Source organism: Mobula hypostoma, chromosome 18 (genome assembly GCF_963921235.1).
Source record: "Mobula hypostoma chromosome 18, sMobHyp1.1, whole genome shotgun sequence".
NCBI lineage: Eukaryota > Metazoa > Chordata > Chondrichthyes > Myliobatiformes > Myliobatidae > Mobula > Mobula hypostoma.
This window is the reverse complement of record NC_086114.1, coordinates 36,166,634-36,189,838: the sequence shown is the minus strand read 5'-3', so window position 1 is coordinate 36,189,838 and position 23,205 is coordinate 36,166,634. Positions and strand designations below refer to the sequence as shown.

Here is a 23,205-nt window from a genome sequence, read left to right as displayed (position 1 = left end):
AGGACTTTCATATGAAGAAAGACTGGATGAACTGGGCTTGTACTCGTTGGAATTTAGAAGATTGAGGGGGGATCTAATTGAAACGTATAAAATCCTAAAGGGATTGGACAGGCTAGATGCAGGAAGATTGTTCCCGATGTTGGGGAAGTCCAGAACAAGGGGTCACAGTTTGAGGATAAAGGGGAAGCCTTTTAGGACCGAGATTAGGAAAAACTTCTTCACACACAGAGTGGTGAATCTGTGGAATTCTCTGCCACAGGAAACAGTTGAGGCCAGTTCATTGGCTATACTTAAGAGGGAGTTAGATATGGCCCTTGTGGCTACGGGGATCAGGGGGTATGGAGGGAAGGCTGGGGCAGGGTTCTGAGTTGGATGATCAGCCATGATCATAATAAATGGCGGTGTAGGCTCGAAGGGCCGAATGGCCTACTCCTGCACCTATTTTCTATGTTTCTATGTTATTAAAAAAAATTGAGCAAAAAACAATCAGTGGGTCAGACAGCATCTGTGGAGGCAAAGTGATAGTCCACATTAGGCATCAAGACCCTCTAACAGGACAGCACATGGAGGGAAGGTAGCCAGTACAGAGATGTGAGACAGAGGCTGGTGATAGGGAACCGCTCTTTGTCACCTGCTGGCCTCCATTTTGCTCTTCCCTCACTCCTGAAAAACGTTTATCTTTCTTCTACACACCTGGTCCTGATGCAGTGTCTCAACCAGAAATGTCAGCCATTCTGTGCCTCCACTGATGCTAAATGTCACTCAAAGTCCCTCCAGCAACAAATCTGCAGCTCCCATATTCCCAGAAACTGAGGTTCTGATTTAAACACTGATTAGACAAGGGTATGAACTTCTTCCCATTGCATTACTTTTCCCCTTCCAGTGTTTGACTGGATATGAACCAGCAAGAGGAATGAAGACTCCTGTGTGAAATCAACTCCAGCCAATGGGGTAAACTATACCATGAGAAGACCAAGTCTGTGGAAAATAACTCAAAATAGACATCCCATTTCAATGAAATAAATAAATAGGTAGTCTTAATTCTACTTCAAACCCAGGAACTCTGGTGCTTAGGGCATCCCATCATAGCATTAACTCAAAAGTTCTGTAACTTCTGCTCTAGGTTATATTACAGAGAAGCAATACGGGAAAATACCAACCTAACAGAGGGTCCATGTCTGGTCATTTCTCACAATCAACATACTCCACTAAGCTCTGGAGTATGAGCTCCCTTTGGGTCTTGTTCAATCTGCATGTGGACAGAGATCATTAGGTAACTCACTACATCTTTGAAAATTTACAATACAAAAGGCCTTGTGGCCCTTCACATCTATGCTGGTCAAGAAAATGTCACCTTCTAGAACCAAGGCCACAGCCTAGAGATGACAGCTCTTCCACCAAAACTATCCTCTTTAATATGAGAACTTCTAACACTATCACCCTTTCAGGCAATACCTGAAATACTTCCCTAGTATCCTCTTTAATTCTATCAGTTACTTTAAAGTTGTGTCCCATCAGCTAGTAGAAGAGTCCTTCCTACTTATTTGATCTAGATCACTCAGTTTTATACCTCAATTAGATCCCTTTTTGACTGACCCCTTGTTATATAAAATGATCCCAGCCACCCTATTTTTCTTTATAGCTAAAATTTTCTTGCAACATTTTCTTGAATATTCAACATTCTCTGCAGTCATGCTAGAACAATTATACACTTATTTTAATATGCTGTACTCGAGCTGTAGCCTAATTGGTGTTACATCCAGTTGCAAGAAAAAGTCTTGTCAACCCTTTGCATTTAGCTGGGTTTTCTGCATTAATTACTCATAAATTTTTGCCTGATCTCCATCCAAGTCACAATTATAGACAAAATCTACCTAAACTAGTAATACACATACAATTGTACTTCTTCTCTTGAGAACTGATACACCATTTAAATATCATAGTCTAGGTTCAAAAACATACATGAACCTCTGGGGTAATGTCTTCTACAAAAACTACCTGGGAGTCAGGTGTTCCAATCAGTGAAATAAGATTGGAGGTGTGGGTTGTAAGGGTGCCCTGCCCTATACAAAAAAAAAGACACAAAGATAGATTACTGACAGCCTGCTCTTCTCAAGAAAGATCTGTTTACGTGCACCGTACCTCGATCAAAACTTTCAGAGGACCATAGAAGAATTATAAAGCCGCATGAAGTTGGAACAGATTACAAAAGCATTTCTAAAGAACTGAGTGTTTATCAGTTCACAGTAAGCAAAATTGTCTACAACTGGAGGAAATTCAGTATTGGTGCTACTCTCCCAAGGAGTGGGCACCTTGCAAAGATCACACCAAGAGCACAACATGCAATGCTGAAAGAGGTGAAAAAGAACCCCAGGATAACAGCAAAAGACCGGCTAAAGTCTCTGTTCATGTGTCCACTATAAGAAAAACACTGAACAAGAATGGTGTTCATAGAAGGACACAGTGGAGGAAATCACTGCTCTCCAAAAAAACATTGCTGCGTGTTTCAAGTTTGCAAAAGACCACCTGGATGTTGCACAACACTTCTGGGACAATGTTCGGTGGAAAGACAAGACAAAAGTTGAGCTTTGTGGCAGAAATGTACACCACTATATTCGGAAGGAAAAGGACACTGCACACCAACAACATAACCTCATCCCAACTGTGAAGCATGGTGGAATGAACATCATGGTTTGGTGCAGCTTTGCTGCCTCAGGGCCTGGACAGTTTGCAATCGTTGAGGGAAAAATGAATTCAAAATTGTATCAAGACATTTTACTGAAGATTGTCAAGGTAGCAGTCCATCACCTAAAGCTTAATAGAAGTTGAATGGTGCAACAAGACAATGATCCAAAACACAAGAGTAAATCAAAAATGGAATAGTTTAAGAGGAGGAAAATTTGTGTTTTCAAATGGTCATGTCAGAGTCCAGACCTTAACCCAACTGAGAAGATGTGGCATAACTTGAAGAGGGCTGTTCATGCAAGGTATCCTAGAAATTTTGACGAACTGGAACAGTTTTATATGGAGTAATGGTTTAAAATTCCTCCTTCCCATTGTGCAAGTCTGATGAACATCTAAAGGAAGCACTTGGTGGAGGCTATTGTTAAAGGAGGTTCTTCCAGTTATTAAACACAAGGGTTCACATACTTTTTTCCAGCCTGGACTGTGAAAAATTAAACAATGTGTTTAATAAAGACATGAAAAGTACAATTGTTTGTGTGGTATTAGTTTACAGATTGTTTTGTCTATTATTGTGACTTAGATTAAGATCAAATGACATTTTATGAGTAATTAATGCAGAAAACCAGGTAATTTCAAAGGATTCACAAACTTTTACTTGCAACTCAAGTAAATAGATTTAAGACAAGGTTGGATAGATTTTTGCATAACAGGGGAATGAAAGGTTATGGGGAAAAGGCAGATAGATGGGGATGAGTCCATGGCCATATCAGCCATGATCTTATTGAATGGCAGAGCAGGCTTGATGGGCCAGATGGCCTACTCCTATTTCTTGTGTTCTTAACTGTATATTTCCAAAATAAATTGGATAAAATCTGAAGTAGGGAACTTCTGATAATATGGCAGACCCTTTTGCATTTGTGACCAGCTATTCACCTATTCTGCAACCATTCATTTGTTATTGTCACGTCTTGCAAACTTTATACATAACAAATCATTACATAGTGCATTGAGCTAGAGTAAAACAATAACAACGCAGGTGTAAAAGCCACCAAAAATGTGCAGTACAAGTAAACAATAAAGTGAATGATCATGAAGAGGTAGACCGTGAAGCCGAGAGTCCATCTTATCCTACTAGAGGTCCACTCAGCAGCTGAAGTTGATGGGATAGAAGCTGTCCTTCAGCCTGGTGGTACTTGCTTTCAGGCTTTTCTATCTCCTCCTTCACACAAGAAGGGAGGAGAGATAACGTGCAAGGTGAAAGGGTTATTTGATTATGCTGGCTGCTTTACTGAGGCAGTGAGTATAGACATACAGAGTCCGTAGAGGAGAATCTGGTTTTTCTAATGCTGACCTGTGCACACAACTCTTCACAGTTGCCTGCAATCACATGCAGAGCAACTGCCATACCAAACTGTTATGCACCCAGACAGAATGCTTTCTATGGTGCATCAATAACAATTGGTAAGGGGATCTGTGAACAAACACAGTTCTTCTATTCCACAGATCACTTAATATCCTCCCATATTATATATTCTCTCATCATTGTCGCCAACCAAATGTATCACCTCAAGCATTCAATACAATTTAGGGGACAAAGCCTACGAGCAAAGAAGCCAAGTGATAAACGAGCTGGAGATGCGGCAGACTTTCTCATCACAAATCAGCGAGTTGTTTTGTTATGTCTCCTCGCTCTGAAAGGGTGACACCTCTCTGTCCCTTCATTGGGGACAGAGCCTGTGATATATTGAACTGTCGGGGTGAATAATTATTTTTTGTCGTACTGCAAGATCATGGTCTTTCTTGAGGGTTTTGCTACTGCTTGCTTGGTGGGTGGAAAATGCTGATGCTTTTTTTGCTGAAGTAAGTGGGAGAGGGGAGAGTTGGGGGGGTGTTTGGGTTTTAACATTTCTACTGTCACTCATACTTTGGTGCACTCTTGTTTACAGGGATGTCAGCGAAGAATATATAGTGTAATAATTTCTCTGATATTAAAAGGAACTATTGAAACACACACACAAAATGCCGGAGGAACTCAGCAGGCCAGGCAGCATCAATGGAAAAAAAATACAGTCAACGTTTCGGGCCAAGACCTTTCGGTAGGACAGGAGAGCAGCAGGGAGCAGTGAGAGGGGGTTTCATTGAACTCCCAAATGGAAGAATTAAACTTCTTCAGGGTAGTCATCCCTGGAAGAGACTTCACAGTGTAGTAATCCAATCACAAACATGACAAAATCTGCAGACATTGGAAATCCAAGCAACACACACAAAATGCTGGAGGAACTCAGCAGGCCAGGCAGCATCTATAGAAAAAAGAAGTCGACGTTTCAGGTAGACGTGCTTCGGCAGGACTATTGACTATTGTTGATGCTTTGTGTCTCTCAAAGCTGCCCCTTTGGAACTGCAGAGAAGTTTTCGATTAGACAAAACTTCCCTTAACATGTGGATTTCTTTTAGGAAACTTTTGACTATTGTTACATGCTGAACATGTACAGATCAGTACACCCAAGGCCATCTCATCATTAAATTTAATTGCTGAGTGCTCTGTATCACAAGTTCATGTATCATCCTGGTTCTAATAATCACAATTTCCAAGCAAAACGATAGTGTGGAATAAATCATCAGAGCACTGTCTCTGTGCATAACACGCGTCCAGTAGTCAGTTGCTACCAATCCAGCCTCAAAAGGCTGATTAGTTTCCGTGTCCACCTAAGATTGTGCAGCAGAAATCAATACTGAGCATGTAGCAAATGAGTTATGGTTCTGGTTTATATACCACAGAATTTTTTTCATCATTGTTCAATTTAATTCCTACTGACCTGGTGAGAACCTTCATAGAGCCATTTCTCTGGATCAAAAGGCTCCTTAAAGGGTGAAAACAAATCTTCAAACAATTTAGATTGATCCTGAATGCAAAGAGAAAAAAAAAAATCAGATAACACAAATCAGAATGCAATGAAAAATTTATATAATTTAAATGACAAAGACTGTGCTCTAAGAAAATTGTATTTAGCTACACTAAATCCAACACCTTTCAATTACAATAAAAACCATGCACCATCAAAAGATAATTATTGGAAAACATAACTTCAATTTCTTCCCCACATGCATAAATTTATCAGAGCTCTAACACTTTAATAAATCAAACATAGGCTAAAGATTATTTTATTTTCAAAGAAATCCACATTTTTAAAGGAAGTTTTGTCTAATCTAAAATTTCTCTACAGCTCCAAGGGGGCAGCTGACAAAAGATTTGAGAGACAGAAGGCATTGACAAACTTTACAGGTAGATATCAAGGAGCAGCAACACATAAATCAGTGTCAATCCAAGTAGTAAGCTATCCTCACACTGTGACACTGTCCCTAGCAATACATGAAAATGAAGATATCACTATGTGCAATGATTCCACAGTACTGTACAAATCAATTCAGTGCCATCCCATGTTCAGTATCAAGAAGTATATGGATAAAGGTCCAAGAGCAGAACTGGCACAACTTATTGGGAAACCTCTTTTGAAAGGTTAGAGTAAATCACTAAGATTTGCTGAACAAAGTTTACACAAGCAAAGTTAGTATATTTGTATTAGTAACACAGATACTGACCTTCACCAGAAGCTTCTCTCGACCAACAGAAAGGCTCAGATTAGATACAAGATTGGACACTTCAGGGATACCATTCAATCCCTGTAGACAAACACAGGAAATGTTTGTGAAAAAAAACAAGGAAAGTAGCTATTGAATTTTGTTATTTTGAAAGAATTTTCAATGCACCACTAAATCTGCACTGCACTGAACACATTTCAGTTAAACAGGCAAATATCTCAAAACATTTTGCCCAATTAGGAGTGAAGCAATGCTTAATAAGTCATTACACCTTCTTAACCTCTTGTTTAATAGTATTGAGCTAGATATAAAAATCCAAGTTGATAACAGCTCAGGTAAACCTAGGTACCAATATCAGACAAGCTACATTATTTGTCATTTTGGGACTGCTTTGTTTCATGGCTTTTCCATTAGAAGTTGGAGTCTTTTTACAGCTTAGTACCTTTATTTTCTTGAACTGTAAATGTGAATTCCTTCCCAAGATCACTCATCTTCTCAGTTTTAAAAATATACCTCACTTATCTTGGTATGATCAAATGTGACTCAGTGGCATAACTATGGGAATACAAACAATTCAGCAAAACTAAGCTGAATAAATTGAGTCAAACAATCCCATCCAATACCACAAGACCATATCCACTCTGCTAGCCCACCTTCCTATAGGGAGGCCCAAGTTACAGTACCAGACATTTGAGAAACAAAAATCCAAATCTACCCCTACACTACTAAGTCCACACCTGACAAAAATGACAGCCTCCTATTATCATAGATGCAGGGCGCAATGCAGCTTGCCCAATTCCAAGAATCACCTACAATAGCTAGGATCCTAGCAGAGATAACCCCAAAGCTGTATGGAGGAATAACGCAGGTACTTCTAAATAAAACTGATTACTGTGATTCACCCAAAAATATTTCATCATACACTCCTGATGAAGGAGCTTGGCCCAAAATGCTGACTATTCCTTTCCTGACCTGCTGAGTTCCTCCAGTATTTTGTGCTACTCATCATGAACTCGTAATGGTTTACTATAAAACACGATGCCAAGTGGCTGTTCTTTTTAAAGTAACGTCATAGTTTAATGCTTTTCCTTCTCAATATTGAATTATCTACCTACATGTGACAAATAAGAAACCAACTGCTAAGTGAACAAATAGTGAAGGTACTACCATCATTCAAATCAGTTTTTGTTAGGAGCAGCAAGGGAGTGGAGAAATGCTTACATGTGTTTTCTTGCGTAACAAAAATTTATTTTCCACTTCAAGCTCAGCTCCTTTCTCAGTATCCTCATTTTTTTTGTACGTCAACTTATCCACTAGATTTATATGAGTGTTGAATGGAGAGCTTAACTTCAAGTCTTCCAGTGACTTTACAGGAATATTGACAGAAGACTCTGTAAGTAGCTGTCTTGCTGATTTTGACAAGGGATGCAGCCACTGCTCTAATTCGACCTTCTCTGGTGCTGTAATACTTTTGTTTGGTTGGTCTGTCTGCACTCCATTCTTGTCCTTCCCTCCTTGTTTGAGAAGCCACTCATTGATTGCTTCCTTTTCACAACTCCGTCCACACACACATTCAGAGAAGCTGCTGCATTGCTCATTAGCCTTACAGACATCAGCCACTTGAAATGGCAACATGGACTGCTGAAATCGCCGAGCAGCATTTGGTGAAGCAGGCGGGGACTTTCTGGCATTGTGGTGCTCACTCAGGCACTTCAAATTTCCAAGATTTTCTATTTCTATTGCTTTTGTTTTAACTGCACAGCAACTGACACAGGATTCAGACTTGCTAGGCATAAGCCACTCACTGGCAATAAACTTCTCTCTGAAAGGCCGAGTTATGGATTTCCACTTATCTTCCTCATTGCTGCTACTCAATTTTTCAGCATGTGTGCGCTTCACATTGCAGCCACTCATTTTTCCAGTGAGTGCCCTCAGTTCTTTCTCGTCTTGGTCCACAATCTCCATGTCAAATTGCTCTACTAGCTCAAAACTGGAAGAACTACCAGATGATTCAGAACGTTCACGTGCAGGAGCTTCCTTGCTAGGTTTGGACTTCTGCTCAACAGGAAGGAGCCAGTGCTCAAGGCCCTGACGATGCCTCCAAGCCTGTAATTTATAGTAATTAAGATCAATTTGGATCTCACGGGCAGAACTCATGCATTGTTGTGCAGATTTCTTCTCTGTAGTTTCATTCTTTTCTGCGGCTTCATTCTTCTTTGCAGCTTCATTCTTCTCTGTGGATTCATTCTCCAGCTCGCTAGAAAGCAGCCAGTGCTCAAGACCCCGTCGATCACCCCAGGCCTGCTCTCTGTAGTAGTCTGCGTCCTTTGGTTCCCGATTACAGATCCTGGTGGTTTCAGTGGATTGTTGAGTAGTGGTGTTCTCAGCTGGATTGCTCTTTTGGTTACTGAAAGACAGCGAGTGGTCAAGGCCCTGTTGACATTCCCAAGCTCGAACATTTGATGCTGCCTGTGGGGAAAATTAAATACTACAATTAATTTTAGATACTAACCTCACTACAAGGAATCAGGACAATGATCTCAACACTACGATAAATTTTAACATTAATTTGATTAGTATACATAAAATTCCAAATACAGTAAAATTGTTAATCCAGCCACTCAGGACGTGCACATTTTCCAAGCTATCAGATGTTAATTTATTAATACTCCAATACATTTCTAATTCGGAATTTAAACCTGGGCACCACGGTAGCTTGGCAGTCAGCGCAACGCCATTACAGCTCAGGGTGTCAAAGAGTTCAGAGTTCAATTCCGACATCATTTGTAAGGAGTCTGTACGTCTTCCGCGTGGAATGTGTGGGTTTTCTCAGGGTTCTCCCCCAGTCCAAGGATGTACTGAGTAGATTAAATGGTCATTGCAAATTGTCCTGCGATTAGGTGAGGGTTAAATTGGGGTTTCAGGGTTGCTGGACAGTGCAGTGCGAAGGGCCAGAAAGGATAATTCTGTACTGTATCGCTAAATAAAAAAAGCTAAACATGATATTATACAGTAATATTTCAGTAAATGTGGAGTCCCACAGGAACTGATTCCCCACAGCAAGTACAAATGTTTCCTAATGAGTTAATAGATTTCTAAATACTCCGATGGCAGATTATTGGAATTTTACTATACCACTGCTCAATATCATGTTTTCCTTATAAAGTTGCCTCCAATAAGCAAATTCCAAGGTACTTTGTCAAGTATAATTTAATCACCCATCTCCTAATACAATTTTGAAGCTGTACAAATTCATAGGTTCCTATTTCCAGACATACTCAACTCTCTTCCTTCCTCCATTTGAGACTTTTCTCTAGCCCAAGGATGGTTCCTAACTAGCTCAAGTCTCAAAAATTATTTGATGAGTTTTAATGAATCCAAATCTCAAAATGTCCCCTCCGTGCAGTGTTAACATGGTCAATTCATTCCAATGACAGCAGTCCACTTTAAAAAAATCATTCAACATACATATTTATTAGGTAACTAAAAATCATCTAACCAGTGTGAATTCAGTGTTTGATACAGCCAGATCTATACTGTGCTGGCATGATCCAATCTGCATTCTGACGTAATAAAGTGTAATTGTAATTAATAACCAGATGACTTCATTAAGTTTTTCACTGCATACCAATTACTATTGCTATTACTACTTGAACACTGGCTCATTTTAACAAAATGTTAATTCATTTCTTCCTATGTTGTCCAATAAAACAAATCACAATCAATGATAAAGCAATGGTCCTCAACAATCCTAAATTAAGCAGCATAATAAGCCCCTCTGTTGTTTTGTAATGGATGGTTCTGTGTGAATGGCATGCAAGACAAGTTTTACACTGCACCTTGGTACATAAAGGGTTATTTGTCACATGTACATCATAACATAACACTGAAATGTACCGCTTGCGTTGATGACTAGCAGAGTCCCAGGATGTGCTGAGGGCAACCCATACATGTCGTTGATTGTGGCGGCAACATTGCACTCAGTTTACTTGCCCTAACTCGTAGTTTCCTGGAAGGAAACTATAGCATCTGGAGGAAACCCGTAGTCACGGGGTGAACATGCAAACTCCTTACAAACAGGTCACTGGCATTGTAACGGCATTACACTAAACACTACACTATCAGGCCACCCCACAGTACAGGTGATAATAATAATCAATTTATCAAAGGACTGATTAAGTTGCTCAGGGATTATAAAAGCAAAACCTTGATCTACCTTGAAACCACTTCCTCAAGAGTTATATCTACTAAATGTGAATGGAATGCACTAAATTAGAGATTGAAAAAAAAAATCACTCAAATATTTCAATAATCCATTAAAGTGATATGAACAAAGGTACATGAAACCTTCTACCAAAGCCTTACAGATCAATTAAATGAAGATATTACATTTGCCCTGTAGGCAAAGGATCTTTACCTCACACTGGGCTATATGTTATTATGCATAATCAACATGGAGGGTACATAACAAGTACTTATTAACATTTCTTTTTTTAAAATGTCATCTCTTCAGGAAGTTGCTTCCTGAACATATTTCCTCTTAAATTTAAACATAATATTGAAAAAATATACTGTTATACAAAAAAAAATCTAAATCCACTACCAGAAAAAAAACAGCTGTTTAGTTTTTAAAAAAAGAGGAATTATCATATAATAAAAAATTTTTTTAGCCAATATCTGTGCTTAATAGCAAATCAAAGACTTTGAAAATAATTCAAAAAAGGTCCCCAGAATGTAAAAAAAACTTCTGTAGGTTCAGAAATTGAACAACGAATCTTCTCTAAATTTAAACATGACATAACATCATTTAACCAATGAGTATGAATAGGCGGAGTGGCATCCTTCCACTTAAGCAACAACACCCTCCTGGCTATAAGAGACATAAAAGCCAACATATGCAGTCGTTGACTCCAATATCATTTCCTCCAACAACACCAAATAAGGCAGTCAAAGGATTAGGTTTAAAATTTACTTTAAAGAGCACTGAAAAAGTTTGGAACACTTCCTTCCAATATTTTTCAAGACTCGGACAAGTCCAAAACATATGAATTAGTGCAGCTTCTCAACTGTTACACCTATCACAATAGGGAGATATATCCGAATAAAAACGAGAGAGCTTATCTTTAGTCATGTGGGCCCTATGAACCACTTTAAATTATAGAAGGGAATGACGAGGTATTAACCAATTTAAAAATTTCATTCCAAGTATCCTCAGAAATTAGAATCTGTAAATCTTGTTCCCAGAGGTTTTCAATTTTGTCTAAAGGAATATTTCTCATTCCCAAAAACATGCCATAAATATTAGATATAGATCCAGTATGGAAGAGTTTCAAATTAAAAATTGTATCAAGTAAATTCTTATCTGGACTCTTAGGAAATGTATGTACTTGAGAACGCAAAAGGTCTCTAATTTGTAAATATAGAAAGAAGTGAGTTTTGGGTAGGTTATACTTAGCTGACAATTGTTCGAATGAAGAGAGACCACCTCCAACAAACAAATCCTGAAAATACCCAAACTATTCCACTCTTTAAAAACTACATCAGTCATAGGTTTAAAAAAAGTTTTAAAAAATGGGATATGAAAGTGAAAAACTCAATAAACCAAATTATTTTCTAAACTGTACCCAAATCCTCAAGGAGTGTTTAACTACAAAATTAACAGTTAAATTACTTAAAGATAAAGGAATTGAGAATCCGAGAAGAGAAAGGATAGAAAATTTATTAATAGAATTAGCTTCTAAAGAAACCCAGACCGGACAGTCCTCTCGATTAATATAATATAACCAAAACGTAAAATTCCGTATATTAACTGCCCAGTAATAAAACCTAAAATTGGGTAAAGCTAAACCTCCATTCTTTTTTGCTTTCTGAAGATCAACTTTATTTAATCAAAAAATTTTATTTTCCATATATATGAAGATATAATAGAATCCAGAAAAAGGATTTAGGAATAAAAACAGGTACGGCCTGAAATAAATATAAAAATTTTGGCAAAATATTCATTTTAATAGAATTAATTCGGCCAACCAATGATATAGAGAGGGGTGACCAATTTGATAGTGCCTTCTTAACATAATTCAGAAGTGTAAAAAAATTTTCTTTTAAAAGGAATTTATAATTCCTAGTAATTGTTACGCCCAAATAAGAAAATTGATTTTTTACAATTTTAAAAGGAAGGTTAGTATTAACTAATACCAAATTATTATCACTCTTATGAAGGTTAAGTTTATATCCTGAAAACTGACTAAAGCAGGAAAGTAGAGAGTACGGAAGGTAAAGACTCCACATTAGAAATGTAGAGCAAAAGGTCATCAGCATAAAGCAACACTTTGTGAGTAATACCCCTCCTTAAAATACCAGTGATATCATTAGATTCCCGGAAAGCAATAGCTAAAGGTTCTAAGACCAAATCAAAAAGCAAAGGACTCAAAGGACAACCTTGTCTGGTTCCACGTTGAAGTTTAAATGGTTTAGAATTCTAAGAGTTAGTAAGAACCTGAGCGGAGGGAGACAGGTAAAGTAATTTAATCCATTGAATAAAATCTGGCCCAAAGTTAAATTTTTCTAAGGTTTTAAATAAATAATTCTATTCAACCCGATCAAAGGCTTTCTCAGCATCTAAGGATATCACATATTCCGATATCTCTTTAGAAGGAGAATAAATAACATTCAATAAACAACGAATATTAAAGTGGGAGTATCGACTTTTGATAAATCCAGTCTGATCATCAGAAATAATAGATGGCAAAATATTTTCAATCCTACTACCCAAAAATTTAGATAAAATTTTAGTATCAACATTAAGGAAATTGGTCTAAAAGAAGAACATTCAGTTGGATCCTTATTCTTTTTAAGAATAAGCAAAATGCAGGCTTCATAAAAAGATTGTGGCAACCTACCTAATTTAAAAGAGTCCTGAAGGACTGAGTATAAGTGAGGTATAAGCAAAGAGGAAAAAGCCTTATAAAACTCTCCCAAAAATCCATCAGGACCCAGAGTCTTCCTCAAGTGCAATTTCCTCATAAGGAATGGGTTGATCCAGCAATTTTCGATTATCATCAGAAAGTGTAGGAACGTTTAATCAATCTAAGAAATCAGAATTAATTCAATTCTCTCCTTATTAGCTTTTTTCTTAACAACTTCTGAGATTGATTCAGCATTCAAAAAATCCTGCACCTCTTCGGTCAAGCAAAACCATCTCTCAGAACCCTTTTTCAAAATGATTCTAAGACAAGCAGGGTATCAAAGAGAGGGTTTTAAAAATCTTTATTATACAGCTCAGACATGACTTTTTTTAAACTTGAAGCGTTCATTCAACACCTCAGGTGAAAGATCTTCCACATTTCTGAATTTCTGGTCTTCATAATCAATCATACCTTTCCTACGAGCTCCACGAATTAAAAGTTCCTTTGTTTGAAAGTCATGAAGACAAATTAACACTGAGCAGGGTCATCCTCCCGGAGGAGGTCTTGGTACAGCGATCTATGAGCTCGGTCTATTTTAGGTGGAGATTTTAAAATATTTGGAAATAATTTAGCCAAAAGGTTTGCAAAAAATTCCGAAGGCTGATTGCCTTCCAATGACTCTTTAAAACCTAGAATACGTTGATTGTTTCTTCTGTTTCTATTTTCTAAGTTGATAACCTTCTGCCTTAATATTTCATTAGCCTTTAACTGTTTATCACAGATCTGTTCCAGGTCAGCAATCTTCGTGTCAAACGTCATCAAAATATCTTCGTTCTCTTTTATCCGTTTATCGTGTTCACTTAAAAGTTTTTGAATAGAATCCAATTTTCCATCTATCCGTTTAAATTCAGCGCTGAGTTGCTGTAACTTCTCCGAAAGTTCATTTTTATGTTGCCAAAGTGTCACCAAAATAGTTTCCAAAGTTACCGGAGGGTTCTCTTTCTTTTTTAGTAGTTTTAGCACAACTCATTATAAAGCATTTAAAAGTAAGTTTTCAAAACAAGTTGGAAGCAGTAAATTAAAAAGAGTAGGAGCACCTATAAAAGTGCTGCTATTCCATCAACAGCCAGCAGGATCTGTCTTGCTGTACAAATGAGCTCTGTACAACTTAAAATTCAGAGTTCTGGTGGCAGTGGAGACTGCTGCAGACTCTCCATGATATCATGTTAATAAACTCTTAAAATGAAACTCAAAAGTCGCTCTGGTGTTCTTAGTTAGTGTTTCCATGACAAATATTTGATTGCTAATAATGTAGTGTCCTCTACAATGGGGAACGATGAATCCTGAGCTTCTAACCACCCACCATTTTAATTCTCAATATCACTATCCACTGCCTCCTGGACACTCCAACAAAGTTCAATACATTCTCAAATACAATCCAACACAGGATTTTCTGGAAACACAAGAGATTATAGATGCTGTGGTCTGGAGTAAATAAAAACCAAACGGCTGGAACTAAGCAGTGTTGGGATATTGGGAGACAGCAGCTTATAGGTGGAGACAGATTAGGAGACACAGAGATGGCATGGAATGAGGAGTTCAGAGAGGCAAATGGACAGTGTAGGTGTTCCACAATGTCTAGTCTACACTTGATCTTGTCAATGTAGAGGTAGCCACAAAGAAGAGCATCAAATACAACAGAGGGTGGAAGAAGTGGATATGAATCATTGCCCGATCTGGATAGCTGTGGCGGTCCATAGCGATACTGGCGGGACAAGCAATGCACCTTTCTACACTTGCAGAATATTTTCCTTCTTTCACTACATCATAGAACTTTTATCTCCACCTTGTTCAGATGAATGTCATCAAAGAACATTTTTTCAGCACAGATACTGCTAGATCTCCTGAGCATTTCCAGTTTTATTTTCCAGATTTTCAGCACTTGTTGTATTTGTTTTAGAATATTGAACAGTGTCACACAATGGAGTTGGGGAAATTTAGTGCAATACACAGTTGCTAGCTCATCAGCACAAACAGGTCTTCTCTGTGAGAAAGATGACTCGTAAGCGGTTTAGAAATAACCATTTTATCATAAATGGAAATATTTAAATTATCAATGCCGAAAGGAATGTTGTGCTATTTGTAGTTTACAAGTTCTGCCTGTGACCTCAGGTTTCCTCCCACGTTCAAAGATATTAGGATTGGCCATGGCTAATTACCTTTGTTAAAGTAGAAAAATGGCAGAATCTGTTGGAGAAGAGGAAGGGTGGACTCAGTGGTAAGGAACCCAGTTCCAGGCTATATAACTTACTGCAAAAAGCAGGACACTGATACCTACCTGGCTGGGTGGCTTCAGTGGATAGTCTATGTTTAGGAATGGCATCCGCTTCACTGGAGGGCTATACAGCCAGTCAGCAAGTGGGCATTCATTACCATTGGGGAATGTCTTCTGCAAGAAAAAGAAAGCCAATATGAATCAGAGATGCATTAATATAAAAACAAAATAATGTGGGGTTTCAAAAATTTAAGTCAACAATACCCTAGAGATAGAGAAAGAGTTCATGTTAATATAAATGATAGTTCATCAGAACATTGTCTACTGTATCCCACTGTCACCTATACTGCACTCTTCAAATACAGAAGCACTATAAGCAAACAAGCCATATTCCCCCACCGTAGGCATAGAACCAACACCTGTAATTCTTCTCACAAGATGAAAGCTCCCATTTGATGATCATTCAATGCCACTGAAATGCATAAACATGCTCCACAATACATCATTCACAAAACAAATCTATATACATCAAATGAAACTGAAAATGTCTCAGCAAGATTACATTACAATAAAATAAATTTACATTACAATAAAATAAATACCAGTTGCACAGAAAACACTACATCTTACCACCACAGCAAACTATAATCAATGCTACACTTGAAATATAGACATTCACATATAGCTTTTTATAAAATGAATACCTGCTTATCAAAATTATTAATACAGCTTTCATAATTAAGAACATCGGAAAGAGGAGGAGTGGGCCACCTGGTCTGTCGAGCCTGCTCCGCCATTCAATAAGATCATGGCTGACCTGGCCATAGACACATCTCCACTTACCTGCCTTTTCCCCATAACCCTCAATTCCCCTACTATGTAAAAATCTATCCAACCTTGTCTTATAAATATTTACTGAGATAGCCTCCACTGCTTCATTTTGCAGAGAATTCCAGAGATTCACCACTCTCTGGGAAAAGCAGTTCTTCCTCATCTCAACCCTAAATCTACTCCCCAACTCTTGAGGCTATGGCCCCTAGTTCCAGTCTCATCTACCAGTGGAAACAACTTTTCTGCCTCTATCTATCTATCCCTTTCATAATTCTTTATGTTTCTATAAGATCTCCTCTCATTCTACTGAATTCCAGCAAGTATAGTCCCAGGCAACTCAATCTCTCCTCATAGTCTAGCCCCTTCATCTCTGGAATCAACTTGGTGCACTATCTCCAAAGCCAGTATATCATTCCTCAAGTAAGGAAACCAGAACTGCACACAGTACTCCAGGTGCAGACTTATCAATACCATGTACAGCTGCAGCATAACCTTCCTGCTCTTAAATTCAATCCCTCTAGCAATGAAAGCCAACATTCCACTTGCCTTCTTGATAGTCCGCTGCACCTGCAAACCAATCTTTTGTGATTAACGCAAGTCCCTCTGCACAGCAGCATTCTGCAATATTTTACCATTTAAATAATAATCTGCTCTTTAATTTTTCCTTCCAAAGTGGATGATGTGCGTGCCTTTACAGTTTCAGAGAGGGCATCACAAAGTGCAAAGTTACAACTGCTAAGAGACCAACAGCAAGGTGCTTAATAGATAAGTTCCATAACATTTAATGGCAAATTCACTTGCAAATCAGCTTGTACTCCAGGAAACCCTGATTAATATTGGACTTAAATTGATCAATATGTTCAGTAATGATGGAGACTAGTATGGTGCTTTGGAAACCACAAAACCTGTGTCTGAAGAGCAAGCATGTAATCACCAACATTATCCAAGTTTACACTCAATTCTTGATGGAATATTTTGCAATATATGTGTGTGCCTACTGAGATCAAAAGCAGGTATTTAGTAACTGACATTGCATGGTATTCATTCAATAACTGCATAATTAATGTACTTTGTAAACTCCAGTAAACACAGGATAATCAAGAGCAAAAAAATCAACACATCAGGATTGCAAATGATGTAATATCTAAAAAGATTGTTTACCTTTGCTAGCATTGGTACAAAGCAGTAATCCAGATCAACTGACATGCCGCAAGTACTCTTGCAGTCCTTTTCTGAACCCTGCACCAGACCAGAAATTAATTCCTTTGATTTTAGGCAGACAACAAATATCAGCGCTACCAAACTTCCACCCACATTTATAAGTGGTATGAACACAAACTTATTTGCTGTCCTAAAAATGTGTTGGGTCACCTTAATTTTACTTTAAAGGTTTAAATTCAGCCCAAAAAACATTGTGGTTATAATAGAGAAATCATGAATATGCCCATCACTTTGGCTACGAAAGCAGCTTTTGCATGGCAAGGAGCATAGGTAGCAGGGTCACTGAGCCAATGCCTAATAAAATCATAAGTAGGAGTAAGGAAGAGGAGAACCTGTCCGGGAATATCATAATAAAAATGTATTACCTAACCCTACATTCCTGAGATTAAGGGTACATCAAGAGATGTGGCTTTATTATATGCAAATTAATGTAGGATCCAACCTGGACACTTACAACACCCCAAAGAGAGGTAACCTGCAACATACAGTTGCAAGGACGTTTTTGATCCCTTTGACATTAACTCATTTTCTGCATTAATTACTCATAAAATGTGGTCTGATCTTCATCTAAGACAATAACAGACAAACACAATCTGCCTAAACTAATAACACACAAACAATTGTACTTTCCACTGTCTTTATTGGGCGCATTATTTAATGATTCACAGTCCAGGCTGGAAAAAGTATGTAGACCCTTGTATTTTATAACTGGTAGAACCTCTTTTTAGCAGCAATAACTTCCACCAAACATTTCCTCTATCTGCTGATCAAACTTGCACAATACCATAAGATATAGGAGCAAAAGTAGGCCATTCAGCCCATTGAGTCTACCCCGCCAATCATGGGCTGGCTGATCCAATTCTTCCAGTCATCCCCACTCCCCTGCCTTCTCCCCATACCCTTTGATGTCTTAGCTAATCAAAAACCTATCTACCTCTGCCGTAAATACACCCAATGACTTGGCCTCCACAGCCGCTCGTGGCAACAAATTCCACAGATTTACCACACTCTGGCTAAAGTAATTTCTCCGCATCTCTGTTCTAAATAGACGTCCTTCAATCCTGAAGTCGTGCCTCTTGTCCTAGACTCCCCCACCATGGGAAATAACTTTGCCATATCTAATCTGTTCAGACCTTTTAACATTTGGAATGTTTCTGTGAGAACCCCCTCAGTCTCCTGAACTCCAGGGAATACAGCCCAAGAGTTGCCAGGCATTACTCATATGGTAACCCTTTCATTCCCGAGAAATTTTAGACCATTTCTCCATACAAAACTGTTTCAGTTCATCAAAATTTCTCAGATACCTTGCCTGAACAACCCTCTTCAGGTCATGTCACAGCATCTCAACTGGGTTAAGGTCAGGACTGACCTGGCCATACCAAAACATAATTTTTCTTCCTGTTAAACCATTCTGTTGTTGATTTACCCTTGTCTTTTGGATTATTGGCTTGCTGCATCATCTATAACTTCTATTAAGCTTCAGGTGACAGACCAGTACCCTGACATTGTCCTGTAAAATGTCTTCATACAGTTTTGAACACTATTCCTTCAATGATTGCAAGTTATCCAGGCCGCGAGGCAGCAAAGCAACCCCAAGCCATGATGCTCTTTCCACAATCCTTCAGTTTGGATGTGGGTTTGGTGTTAATGTGCACTGCCCTTTTTCCTCCAAACATAGCGGTATGCATTTCTGCACAAAGCTCAACTTTCATCTCATCTGTCCACAGAACATTGTCCCAGAAGCATTGTGGAACATCCAGATGGTTTTTTGCAAAATGGAGACGAACCAATGTTTTTTTTTGGAAGAGCTGTGGTTTCCTCCATAGTGTCCTTCCATGAACACAATTCTTGTTCAGTGGTTTTCTTACAGTGAACTCATGAACTCTTGGGTTTTTCTTCACCTCCTTCAGTACTGAACTTTGTAGCAACAGTGCTGAATTTCCTCCATAATTATTTCTCTTCCTGTGGACTGATGAACACTCAGGTGTTTAGAAATGCTTTTGTCGCCTTTTCCAGCTTAAGCATTTCTACAATTCTTCTAAGGTCCTCCGAAAGATGTCATCAAAGCATGGTGCACATAAACAGATCTTTCTTAAGAGCAAGCTCTGTCAGTAATCTGACTTTGTGGGTCTTTCTCAATAGGGCAGGGCACGACTACAACCTACACCTCCAATCTCATCTCATTGATTGGAACATCTGACTCCAAATAGCTTCTGTAGACAGCATTACCCCAGAGGTTCACATCCTGTTTTGAACCTAGACTGTGATTGTTTAAATAGTGTACTCAGTATTGACTAGTAGTAGTAGTACAATTCTCTGAGATATTAGCTTAGATAGTGTTTGTCTATTATTGTGACTTAGACAAAGATCAGACCATGTTTTATGAGTAATTAATGCAGAAAACCAGGTAATCACAAAGGGTTCAAAAACATTTTCTTGCAACTGTAGGTAAGAGGCTAGTGAATGTTTAAGTAGTACCAATGAAATAGTTTGTTCTTCAACTAAATGGACACAAAATAAAGCATATTCACCCCACCTCTTAAAAGCATCCTCTAATGAAGTAAAAACCAGATGCTTCGCCCCACCTATTCATTACAATAAATATTTCTTAATTTAAGAAAGGTTAAGACCATTACCGGAGTTTTAATGGCCCCAAAGCTTGTAATGGCTTGGCGGAGTGAAGGGACATCAGCTTCAAAATTCAGGATTGGAGATTCTTCTGGTTTCAGGGCTAGGTTCTTCAATCTGGAAATGGAGTTTAAGTTTTAATATCAATGTGTTCGTAAAAGGTTTTATTGATTACTTTTAAGATTTTGTTTGGAGAAAAATGCTCATCTTTTAATAAAGGTGCTATTAACTAAGTCAATACATCTCACACTTCTATTCAACTGTGCAGCAAATTTTTCCTTAATATCAGATTCATGCCAACTCCCATTAGACTCATTTTCCTGAAACTCAATACTCACACATATCCATCAATGGTCTTTTAATTCTTTCGTCACTTATCATTTGTTGATTACAGTAACCAATTAACTAAACAATCAGTATGTCTCTGGGATGCGGGTTGAACCTAGAGCACTCATAGAAAACCTAGATCCATGAAACTAAGGCAACAGTATTAATGCGGTGCGTCTGGTAGCTACTTATATCACAAGCCTTAAATTTCTCATTAGAGATCACGCTGGGTACAATAGCAACAAAAAGCTGCTACAATTTGAAGTAACTCACCTCTCCAGGCAGGCTGTAACTTCACTTGTTGGATGGTTATTCTGGGGATATTCCAATTGATGAATAAGGCAATTGAATTGACCAAGCAGCTGGGAGGAAATGAAAATTTGCATTGATACATTTATAAAGCATATAATCTTAACATATGTCGAAATTCTTTTATGAGATTTATTGATAGCCTAATGATTGTATTAAAGGATTAATAATTCAGAGACCTGACCAAATTATTTGGAGATAAGAGTTCGAAGTACACCATACTTAGCTAATTGATAAGATATTTGCATGCAAAATTACATGACTATGAAAATATGAGATTTACAAAATCATAACTAGTACATTAATGTCATTTGAAAACAAAAGGTAATAAACTGTTCACGCTTTGTCCAGCATAATTGCAAAGACCCGCTTCATAGAAAACAACCCTCTGACGTGGACCAGCAGCACAATCAATTCAAGGAGATGTTGGTGTGACCAATAAAAAGTCATTCCTTATAAAAAGTTACTTGTGCACAGGGAGGGCAACAGTGTCCAGTCAATTTATATCAACGGTGTTCTGGTCCAAAAAAAGAGATGAAGCATCTGCCTAAGTGGTACAGCAGAGAAAGTGCTCGACTTCAAATGGGGTCATGGCATAAGGACCTTAGTTTATTGAGGGTTAAGATCACCATGATCTGTTTGTTTAATTCAAACTGATGCACTCACGAAACATTACAGAACTCCTGTTCAACTTGGAATCCAGAGAGAAAGGGACGAACCAATGGAGCAAGATGCCAAGAGTGGATCAGTGGCAAGGGCATGTTTTTTGCATCACAATGAAACTAGATTTAGTAGCATTGAGGGAGGGGTCTAAGTAGCCACTGAGGTGATAAAATTCAATTAGAATACTAACCCAGAATACTACTTAGATTATAGTAATAGTATACTCCTGAAAATTCAAGAACAAGGTAAAATTAATTCCAGAACTAATCCACTGAGGTGCTGCCAGTGCAAAGAACTGGGGCCAGGAGGAAACATTCACACGTAGTGGACACCTAACCATAAAGCTAAAGGTCAAATGAGCTTCAGTAAGGGAGTTGAAAAAGGCGGTTTTAATTTTAAGAAGGCAAAACACAAATGGTCACAACATCAAACAAGGATAAATATATAAAATCTGCAGGATCACAGAGTGCAAGATCTGCTGGGGATATGAAAATGAGAGCAAGAAGTAAAATTCCAAAGTTGGATGAACCTGGAGTCAGCAGGCAGAACAATGTAATTTAGTGCCCAACAGAAGAAAGGCAGTTCTTTAGGCCAGATTATGTTTTTAGACATATGGGGAATAAATAAGCAAAAAAAATTAATATAAACGCAATACTACAAGTGGAAAGCGAACAATGAGAAAAGCAACATGTGGATAAAAGAATGAACAATGTGAAGAGGATCAGGCAGTAACAGAGCATTATGAACGAGTCATTAGCTGCAGCTTTTTAATTATCCCACTGACTTTGGATAGTTGAATCTATGAGAAAACTTTGGTGAAAGGGTCCGATATGTCATGCTGCATCTTATTAAAGGAAATACTCAAATACACATGCTCCTTACCCAATAGAGCTGCTGAATTTGCTGTTGCAGGGATTCCTCCTTCAGCTGTTGAACAAGGTCAATCTGCTCCAAGAGACAAACTTCTCTACTCCGCAGGCACTCCATATGACGGCTGATACAACTATGAATTTGGAATTTTACCTACAGAAGAATAAGTGAACAATGGCTTTCACTAGTCAGGAAATTTCATACACCTACATTACAGCGTAATACCACAGATAGATTTATTTAAAATCATCCTTATTACATTTGCCGCATTGTTTTTGACCACCACTTATTACAATCCATGCTATTTTACCTCATGGCTGTTTGCTTTTATTTCCTTTTCAGCCTGAATGATATTGTTGATGGCTGTTTCAAGATCTCGCTTAGCCTGTAGGCAATTAGTTAAGGAATCTTTGAATTGGAAGCTGGCACTCTCCCCAGCATGGGCGTGTATCGAATTCATCTTGGCCTTAGCTGAAAGAAGAGAGAGGTAGTTACGATAAAATTCGACTGTATTCATGGCTACACAAGATTAGCAGGGAGGGTCACACACTTAGACAACCCACACCAGATGGCAGAACTTTAAAAACAGCTCAGTGTTATGCTGATAACTCAAAATTGAATTTAGTTATTCTAGAAGGGAAAAAAATCCAAAAGCAATAACTTTCAGTGAATTACTTTAAACACTGCTCTAATTTCACCCAAACAACCAAGATTGGTGAGTTTCCATATGGAAAGTGCCTTGACAGGTAAATCAACTCATTTACCTACTACAATATTCTAACAGTTGAGCACTGTTACTCTGGTACTTATACCCATAGACACAAAAATGTACTTAAGCATTTCCTGATTGAGCAATCCTGTTTTGTGATAGATTACTTTCAAAAAAATAAA

The 23,205-nt window shown here is 38.2% G+C and overlaps 1 protein-coding gene across 3 annotated transcripts in view; it reads right to left on the bottom strand.

Annotated features, from left to right (window-relative positions):
- The window catches only part of ncoa4 (nuclear receptor coactivator 4), a 46,522-nt gene that overhangs the window by 4,179 nt on the left and 19,138 nt on the right, over nt 1–23,205 (bottom strand). For 2 of the 3 annotated variants that reach the window (XM_063070713.1, XM_063070712.1), the window contains exons 2-11: nt 22,625–22,785; nt 22,327–22,467; nt 20,746–20,834; nt 20,154–20,262; nt 17,458–17,535; nt 15,529–15,639; nt 7,507–8,754; nt 6,286–6,366; nt 5,502–5,588; nt 1,161–1,249 (exon numbers count right to left, since the gene is read on the bottom strand). In XM_063070713.1, the coding sequence (XP_062926783.1) occupies nt 1,196–1,249; nt 5,502–5,588; nt 6,286–6,366; nt 7,507–8,754; nt 15,529–15,639; nt 17,458–17,535; nt 20,154–20,262; nt 20,746–20,834; nt 22,327–22,467; nt 22,625–22,774 (2,148 nt within the window). In that variant the 5' untranslated portion in view covers nt 22,775–22,785 and the 3' untranslated portion in view covers nt 1,161–1,195. The remainder of the gene's footprint in view (nt 1–1,160; nt 1,250–5,501; nt 5,589–6,285; nt 6,367–7,506; nt 8,755–15,528; nt 15,640–17,457; nt 17,536–20,153; nt 20,263–20,745; nt 20,835–22,326; nt 22,468–22,624; nt 22,786–23,205) is intronic. The other variant, XM_063070714.1, reaches the window with a different exon arrangement.